Source organism: Halichondria panicea, chromosome 8 (assembly GCF_963675165.1).
Source record: "Halichondria panicea chromosome 8, odHalPani1.1, whole genome shotgun sequence".
NCBI lineage: Eukaryota > Metazoa > Porifera > Demospongiae > Suberitida > Halichondriidae > Halichondria > Halichondria panicea.
In genome coordinates, this window is record NC_087384.1 from 2168817 (window position 1) to 2178230 (window position 9414).

General features: G+C 40.4%; 2 protein-coding genes and 1 long non-coding RNA gene across 4 annotated transcripts in view; 1 reads left to right on the plus strand and 2 right to left on the minus strand.

Moving 5' to 3' along the window:
• The window catches only part of LOC135339652 (serine/threonine-protein phosphatase 6 regulatory ankyrin repeat subunit B-like), a gene marked incomplete in the record, with an annotated part of 1209744 nt that overhangs the window by 1063292 nt on the left and 137038 nt on the right, over nucleotides 1-9414 (minus strand).
• Nucleotides 2260-6827, plus strand: LOC135340239 (2'-5'-oligoadenylate synthase 1-like). 2 transcript variants are annotated; one of them, XM_064536558.1, is made up of 7 exons: nucleotides 2260-2703; nucleotides 3109-3226; nucleotides 3347-3584; nucleotides 3642-3699; nucleotides 3905-4095; nucleotides 5648-5695; nucleotides 6429-6827. In XM_064536558.1, exons 1-7 carry the CDS (start codon nucleotides 2620-2622, stop codon nucleotides 6652-6654), a joined length of 963 nt encoding a protein of 320 aa, XP_064392628.1. In that variant the 5' UTR covers nucleotides 2260-2619; the 3' UTR covers nucleotides 6655-6827. The 2 variants fall into 2 exon arrangements, with proteins under 2 accessions (XP_064392628.1, XP_064392629.1); XM_064536559.1 differs by lacking the exon at nucleotides 5648-5695.
• Nucleotides 4415-5391, minus strand: LOC135340243 (uncharacterized). Its single transcript, XR_010396268.1, has 3 exons — nucleotides 5092-5391; nucleotides 4785-4860; nucleotides 4415-4733 (listed from the first exon to the last, which is right to left on the minus strand). It is a non-coding gene; the product is annotated as an uncharacterized LOC135340243 (long non-coding RNA).

Below are 9414 nucleotides of genomic sequence, written 5' to 3' on the forward strand. Positions count from 1 at the left end.
GGCCGATCCGTCTCTAATTGAACGCTAGGTCGCCTCCTCGGCCTGGTATTGATTGTATCTGGGCGTGACCGGAAACTGGTAAGTATCAGCTATGTACTGTAAAATCTTCAGTTTATCACAGTTGGCTAAAAATACAGCGATATAATGATATAATAAACTTGCAAAGAATAGACCTATGACACGGAGTTCTTTGTGATTTACGGAGTAAGTATGCTTACATACACTATTAGTGTTCTATTCTCTCCACCTTGCTCAGGTATTCGCTCTTTTTTAGCGAATACCTGAGCAACCACAGCAACCACAGCACATGCCCAGATACACGCCCAGATACAATCAATACCAGGCCGAGGAGGCGACCTAGCGTTCAATTAGAGACGGATCGGCCTGGGATCGAGGCTAATACCACACATGATGTACACAATAATATTATTATCTCGAGCTCACCTTCGAGGATCGAGGGCAGACATAACTTGTGCAGCAACCGCCTCTTTCTTCATCTGTCTAACATCTCCAGAAGGGCCCTGAATGTCGCTTGTGAAGGCTTCTTTCTTTTCCAGATTTCAAACACTTGATCATAGCTATAGGTGGTTATACTGTCAATTTTCTTCAACCGAACGTCAGTTTGCTCGCCAGGGGTTAATTCCAACGCATCGACATAGAGTTCTACATTATCAAAGCAGGCAGCCAAATATGATACATCTTTTTGTTGGATTTCCCTGTCACCCAGTTGATTTGTGAAATAGTGCATGAGTTGACATTTGCCCAGAAACCGTTGATGAGCTGTAGCTAGCTATTCACTGGTTGAGCACGCGCAGATCCTACACTATGGAATGAAACTTAAAATAACACACTCATGCATATCCCGCTATAATTATGATACAACAACAAAACAACCAATACACACACTAGTCGTGACGACAAAGAGCGAGTGAAAGAGGCGTGAAACTATACTCTACTTGACAAGAAGGACGAGTCCACTTTATACCTCACATAAATTAAAAATCGTGCGGTCCATTACACGGGACCTAAATATAATTATGAAAGCACCGTGGATGCTGATGCCTCGATAGGGAGGCATAAAATATGAAGCTATAAATATTATCGATTTTACATTCAAAAAGTGGTAAATGATCGACCACGATTGTTGCTAAAAAGATGCCAAAACTTTGAAGTAATGGCTACAGCATGAAACAGCTCAGTGCAGCTTTTTTCTCACTCTTGCAGCTACCAATAGCTATAGCGTTTTGGTGCTACTAAGTAGAGTAGCAACACTCCATGGACAAATTTTGCTACGCAACTGTTCTGAAAGGCTACAATGGCATTCCAAGTAAGCCCACATATACAACTCGAGAAAGAAGCATTATTTTGCAAATCCACATCATTATGTAATCGCGACTAGAAACTCTTACGTGCACTCACTAAGCAACTGTAACACTCTACTCACACACACAACACACACTTATAGTCTAAGACTACGTACCATAATTATACCTCGCTGCTGTTATAATGACACTAACTGAATACGATGAATGCTCCAAAACGTATGGCAATAATTATTATTGTGTTATAATTATCAGGGGCGTAGCCACCATTGTTTCCTGGTTGCCCAGAAACCCCCCCCAGGAGCTGCTGAGAAAATTGGGCAGGGCTCCCTATAATTGAAATCATGCAGCCCTGCCCATCTTTTCACACGTGGCTGCAAATCAATAATCAGAGCAGCACCGTGAAGCGTTTCACTTTGGCTTTGTCTCAGCTAGTTAGTCTCAGCTAGCTAGCTACCTCAAACAAAGAAGACCAAGACTTAAGTTCTAGATCTAGTATCAATCCTGAATGCTCCAGTATTCTCAGACTCAGCTCTAAGCACAACTTTATTCAGGAAGTGTACAAGTTTAGAACAATCTCAGCCACATGAAACCTCTCAGGTAAATGACATTTAATTGTTGCTCAGCTAGACTAGCAATACACAATTGGCACCTGCATGCCTAGTATGTTACGTCTATAGCTAGCTAGCTTCTCACAAACATGTAAAAAAGTCATGAACAATAGATAGTCAATAACAGTAGGTGTGCCCCAATCAAGAGGGTGTGGTACCGGAAGTGGGCGTGGCCACAAAAAATTTCGCGGCGCTATCGCGCCGCTGATTTTTCTGCAGAAACCCCTGTCTCAAAAGTCTGGCTACGCCCCTGATTATGATGGATTGGCCGGTAGCTATAAAGAGGGCGTGAGTGACAACATTCCCTGGCAAGCTCACAAATGATAATATTTGGGCAGCTGACCAATTTTGTAACAAGAAGACATTCTACATCTTAAAAGTACAACACAGACGTCTAGTTAAACAATGAAAGTTTGAGGAATGTGCGAGTTTGGCAATGAATACAAATGTTTATTGCAGCTCAATAGACAGTTATAAGCATGCAGTGCAAACTTGACGGCTGTATGTACAAGTGTGAGTATAGACAACAGTGTTGCTGGTGTGCATCATTAACTAGATACAGTGTGTTTTACTACGACATTGACAGCTTTAAAGACTAAAAAAAAAAGTTGAAGTTAATAACTAGTCGAAGCGATTATCAAATCAAGAGTTAATAGCTACGCAGATCAGTTAGCATTGTATACAAAATGGCAGAGAGGTGCTCACCAGTGGTTGACATGACAATAGAAGAGGCCCTAGAAATAATGGAAGCTATGATGGATCTGCTTAAGGTACGTATATAAGAAATAACTGTTAGTGAACAAATGTATCCCAAGCAGTTATACGTATAAGTATAATATACAAGTTTCACCACACAGATGCATGTCAAGCGCTTTAGCCGATTAAGAATTTGAACACAAAGCAACTAATTTTTAAGACATTAGCTCAGCAATAATGCGCAGAAACTTTTGAGATTATTCTATAGCTCTAATAGATAATTATAGTTATCGTACACGATATTATATATATAACGTATAGCGCAAAATTTTCGAAGGGCTTAATTTTAACAACCCACGAGCATTATGCAACGAAATGCTTTTAGAGGCCTTTCTACGAAATATAGTGCCTCGAACATTTTGCGCTATATATACAGGTAGCTATACAGAAATAAATTTTATGTTAGTGACCATTTTCAGCAAAAGTTGCCTGTAAGGTGCGGCCTACGAGTACCGGAGATAGTACTAGGAGGGTCACTAGGCACAAGGACAGAGTTACCAGAACGATACGATGCTGACATCATCATATACTCACCAGGTATATACCATGCAGAGGCTTATTACCAAACTACCTGTTTTTTCAGGCATGCAGTTAAAAGAGTTTTGTCGACAACTTAACTCTGCATATAGCTACATTTCAACGCTAACCCTCTCACAGACATCACAATTAAGGAGGTGATAAGGAATGGCTATGGACTCTGGCTAAACCAGATCAATCAGTTCATGCACTCGGAGAAAGACCTAGCTAAGGGGTTCGAATTCCATGCCCTCACAGACAAGGGGTTGCAATTCACATTTGAGGGGATTGAGATTGAGATAATGGTCAGTCCAAATTGGAGAAAGCCAGCTGACTTCTACACCTTCCTAGAGACTTTGAGACCAGTACACAGAAAATTGTGAGTTGGTACTAATTGGCAGGTAATTTATTATTACGCTTTGGTCTGTCTCTGTAGGTTTACTCAGTGTGCTGCAAAATGGCAGATCCAGTTTCTAAAAAATCAAGCTACTCGGGTGAGAAAGAGACCGTTTACTATACTATAGATGTCTTATATGTGAAAGTATAGGAGACGTTTTAGTCTTGCTTACAAGCATGCATGATTATGAGAAAGCAGTTCTGCCATTACAGATAATTTCATTAATACATAAAAAAAGTATCATCACTATATGATTATAACAAAATTAATGCAGTGTGAGTTTTGTTGTTTATCTCATTTAGAGAGGTAATTTTTGCCGTGAGTTCATTCGTCGAGCAAAGGCATGGCGTGCGCTCAAGTGGAGGCAATGTACAGGGGGACGAGGGAGGCCCTCCTCCTATCTGCTCTCCCTCCTGGTCATCCACGCCTACGAGAATGCTCACAAGACACTGGGTGTGTTCTCCACACTCAGTCCAGAGACACTGGCACAACAGTGAGTGGGCGGGTAGAGAGGTAACCAAGGGTACAATGGGTACAATGTACATCAATGAGTGGGTGAATAAGGGAGGTATATATAGCTATATATAAGTACATGCATGCATGTACAGTTAGTGGGCAGGTAAGGAAGTAACTATGAGAGCATAGTATATATATAGGCCTAGCTAATAATTACATAAATCGAAAACATACTACTATATAGCCTCGATCCCAGGCCGAGTTTTCGCTTTTATAACGGTTAGGCAAACAACTGGGCCTGGTACTAGTTGTCTGCGCATGCGTCAAATTTTCATTGTATATTTGTGGTCGGCAAAAATATTTAATAAATCAATAATGGAAATTTGTACACAGAAAATGCACAGAGTGAGTACACAAAAGATGCACATAGGGAGCTGCTTCACAAAGGCCTGGGGAGTTGCCAGTTGTGCTGCAGCACAATTACAGTGACCCAGGGCAACTTCAGGATGATTGAATGCCTTCAAATTACGTTTCAAAAAGATTTAGCAGGCTGCTGGACTTCTCTGATTCTAGGCCCCAACTCGTAACTCATTGCTTGAGAAAACGTAGATTCTCTTGATGTCTCTGAGCTACCCAGCAACACTCGAATGAGCAGGTCATACTCCAGTCCTGTGTCTGTGAGTATAGGACAATATTAAAAGAAACCAAAGACGGTTAAACCCTTACCTCAAACTGTCCAGTCTCGTCCGTTAGTATAGCCAAGAGGAGCACTGTTGGGATAGCTGGATATTAGCCATTGCTCCTGTACAGAGAAGTAGACATTTTAAATACGTGTAGATCTATACATATTAAATTTCTCGGTTATAGTGTCATTGTCGACGAGCTGATGATGGCAGCACCAAGTTCTCTAGCTCACACTCTTCACTTGATCCACCATATTAATGATGAAACTATAGTCTACCTACATTCTTGCCAAACATGAACAAGACTTGATAGCATAGCCGGCCATAGGGCCCACGCAAAAATATCTGACCTTAACAAGCTTGACAAAGCTTTATACCTCTTCCCTTGTTGTTCAGTCTTCAGAATAAGCTTCAGAGAAGAGAGAAGCTTCAGCTAAGAGCCATTCCAATCGATTCCAATAATGATAAAACGGGAACTGACTTCTAGTACACGATAGTACACGAATATAAATGTCACGAAAGTGAACAAGAATATCCATTCGTCAGAATCTGACGAACGATTGACGCATGCGCAGACAACTAGTACCAGGCCCAGTTGTTCGCCTAACCGTTATAAAAGCGAAAACTCGGCCTGGGATCGAGGCTAACTACTATACTGTATATATAACTATATACATACTACTATACTGTATATATACATACTACTATACTGTATAATTATATATAATTATATATAATTATAAGTATACAACATAATTATATACATTGCTATAAATTATACGTAATATATTTCTGCAACTTTAAGTGCTATAATTATAGCTGATTAATAAATAAACAAATTGTTTGTACAGTGTACATATGGTAGCAATCACTGATTTGCACCAACTGTAATGAAATTACTTGCAGTGCCACAGAAGAGGTGAAGAGTATTGTATACAACTGTGACAAAGTCAAGTGAGTTATAGCCGGTTATTCATTTAACATAAAGGCGACAAGCTGTTGCTATAACAGTATATAAAGTGGAACCTCGGCTACTCGACTTGTCATATTCAGTTCACCACGATATAATCATGTTCAACTAATAATCAGAAAATGAGCGAGTCCATTAAATATGCATGCATGCGCATTATATCTGTTACTATACTATACTGTTACCGGATAATCGAATGGATAAACTACGCCTTTATCTACTCACAAACAGCAGTGCAAATTTAGTGTATGTGGTCGTCTGCACATGCGCAGAAAATATGTCTCCATGCATGCTGCATGCACCACACTAAATTTGCACTGCTGTTTGTTAAGTGGGTAGATAAAGGCGTGGTTTATCCATTCGATTATCCGGTATATAATTATTCAGATATCTGGCCTGCCTCTGGAAATTAAAGGTGTCCGGATAATCAAGTGAAGTACAACCTGTGCCTTAATCTTATAAGTGAACCAAGCTCTTTTCTACAGTAAAATTTGTAGACGTGTGCCTTGGCTAGTTATTGTAGCAGGATAGACTCACTTAATCAAATTGATAATCATTGCACAACTGGACTTTACATAAGATCAACTGCTGTTACATAGTTCCTATGACATCATACATGACATCATACACTGTTATATTATTATAAACAGTGCCAACTGTCACAAAATTAATCCCCCCCCCACGCACGCACGCACACACACACATACACACATGCAGCATATACTGGGAGCAGTGCTACGCTATGAAGCAGTACCCTACCCTAGTTCCCCTGAGGGCACCTCGCATCATTGACCCGGCTAACCCCACACATAATCTGTACCTTACAGGGCTCGCAAATTTTGAGCCCTACAAAAGGTGTGGAGAATACGACACTGGGACGGGGGATTGGAGTTCTCTAATCAGAAACATTGGAACGCTAGACTTAAGTAAACCAGTAGAATGAATATAATTATCACAGCGTAATTGTGTCTATAACTATTCTATCGAAAAAATTAACATACGAATAGGGGCGTTTCACCATGCAGTATACGTGGGTGTGATTTCAATATAGAAAATATTAGCCTGCATGCATGGGGGCCAGACCTTTTCTCAGAGGGGAGAGCGGCCGAGGGGCAAGAGAAGAAAAGGCCTGGAGACTCTTGCAGCAGTCGATGTACCTACATGCTCTTGGAATGTCAATAATTAGTTAAAACTTGTGATATTGGAGGTTGTAAAGAAGGAGTAGATGTAGCAATACTCTCATTTCGTATTCAAGAGGCAATACTCGCATTTATTTGGGTTAAAAATCACAAGACATAGGATATGCATTTCATTGGCTCTGCATGGCCACATTCTGCAGAGCACACGGAAATGCTGCAAGAGTCTCCAGACCTAATCCTAGGGCTCACAGGACAATGGCATGATATAAACAGATATAATTATAATTATATAATAAATACATGCAAGAGACTGAGTCGAGTCGCAGCCAGTAGGCTACTCAGTGGCTGCGAGTAGCTAGCTAGCGAGTTTAAGAGTATGGTAAAGTCAAAACTAACATTAATTTTAGTAACGAGTATTAGCTTAATATAGATCTACATACACAGTAATACAGTGTGAAGGCATGATCTCAGTCATGGAATAATAGTATAAATTGTCAGTACAGTTTGATCCCTAAAAACTCCTTTCCATTCAATACCAGATGACATCCACCGCCGTTCTTTAGAAACTTGTCAGACACTGAGTGGCTATATAGGTATCCACCATGGGATGACTGGACAAGAGCCAGGAGAATCAGAGCTTTCATGAGCTTCATCTAGACTCGCAAGCCGTCACTGTTCGCCTGCAACAGTGACGGCTTGCGAGTCTAAGCTTCATGAGCTCGATAATCGATCATGCACGGGAAGCCATCTTTGAGTAATAAAATTGAAAGGTCAAGTTTGGAATATTCCTGTAATAAAGTGAGTGAAGTACCGTAAAACCTCTATTTAAGGCGACCCTCTAAATATGCAACATTTGGAAACTCTACTTTCGCAAAACGTAATTATTAAAAAGTGTCGCCTTAAATCGAGGTCTTACGGTGTATCGAAATATCAAAGTTTGTATCCTTCTGACAAGAAACAAGAGCAGTGCATAGCAGATTATATGAATGGCAGAGCAAACAGCATGATCACCAATTGTAAGGAATTGTATTTGAAGGTGCATCTGGAACACGGTGAAACAATAAAACAAGCTATATATATACATATATACATATATATGTAGAGGCTTCATGGTGGACAAAGTAGAAACACACAAAGTTACATGCAGCTATAAAATTATTAAGATTAAAATAAACATGGTCTATACATAATTATAATTATTATACACTGTTTCGGATGTGTCTACGGGATTTAGAATGCAAAGCACTGCTGTAGTACCCCGAGCGTAGCGAGTGTATTACAAGTGCCTGGCTCTATAAAAATGTAGCAAAAGTCAAATATAAGGTATAAGGTCAGCACCCCCCTAAATGTCTCTAGCTAAGGTAAGCTTTCACTAGACTGAAAAATGAACTCTCCACTAGCGAAGGTTAATCGCACTGTCCACTAGCTAAGATCAACTCTCTACTATCGAAGGTCACCGTATACTGTTCGCTAGCAAAGGTTAATCGTACTCTCTGGGCCACTGTACAATACAAATTCGATTCACATGCAACGTAGATATACACAAGCTGATTCAAAGGGAAAAAGCATGAGCGTACAAAAGTGACAAGACAGTGGAACCCAATGAGCCAAACTCATATATTTCATCTCCTTGCTAGCACACTCCAAGAGTATCACGGGGACTGTAGGGAAAGTTCAGCTGTTTTTACAAAGTGTGAGGGCCGGTATAATTATGGCCTCTTCTTAGAGTTTATATATAATCAATAGTGTACATGAACTGCATGTGTACCAAAAATCACCACTAGCCTAGTATAACCTATGTCCTATAACCTATGTCATTATTCAGTTGTGTGCTGTGTTTATGTCTGCGTCTAAATTTTGTCTATGTCCCATTTTTTGGAAAAAATCAGACACCTGATGCCTGGCCATGCTGGAAAAGACGGTTTGAACAATTTTAAGAAGCATCAGGCCTTGCAGGAGAGTCACAGTCCAAATTTTAACAAGTCAATACATTCTTTACTGCCTATAAGAGAAGAAGCGGAGACAGTCCTAGTGTTCACTAATATTACTGCTGAGGAGCGAAGACAGTATGCTGCAGTAGTGGAAAAATGTGAGGAGTTTTTCCAAGTATACGCAAGAACATCATTTTTGAAAAAGCTAGGTTCAACCGGAACCAACAAGCAGGAGAGACAGCGGAGCAGTACAATATGGCACTCTACACCCCTTGCCGAAAGCTGTGAATATGGTGAGACAAAGGATGAGATGATTAGAAATCGCTTATAGTAGTGGGCATCAGAGACAATACACTCTCAGAGAAGTTACAGATGGACCCAGCACTCACACTGGAATCAGCCACGATTCGCCAGAGAGAGGCAGTACATGAACAAAAAAATAACTCTTAAACAAGAAGAAGGAGCTGGTAATATCGATTTGTTAAAACGGAAATCAACCTATGGTCAAGGAAAAGGTCCTCCACGTAACCCCAAGAAAGTTAAACGAGGACAGCCAAAACAGAACAGTTTGGGGGATAAATGCCGTCGCTGTGGACGAGAGAAGCATTCCTGAGACGAGTGTCCCATGCACAA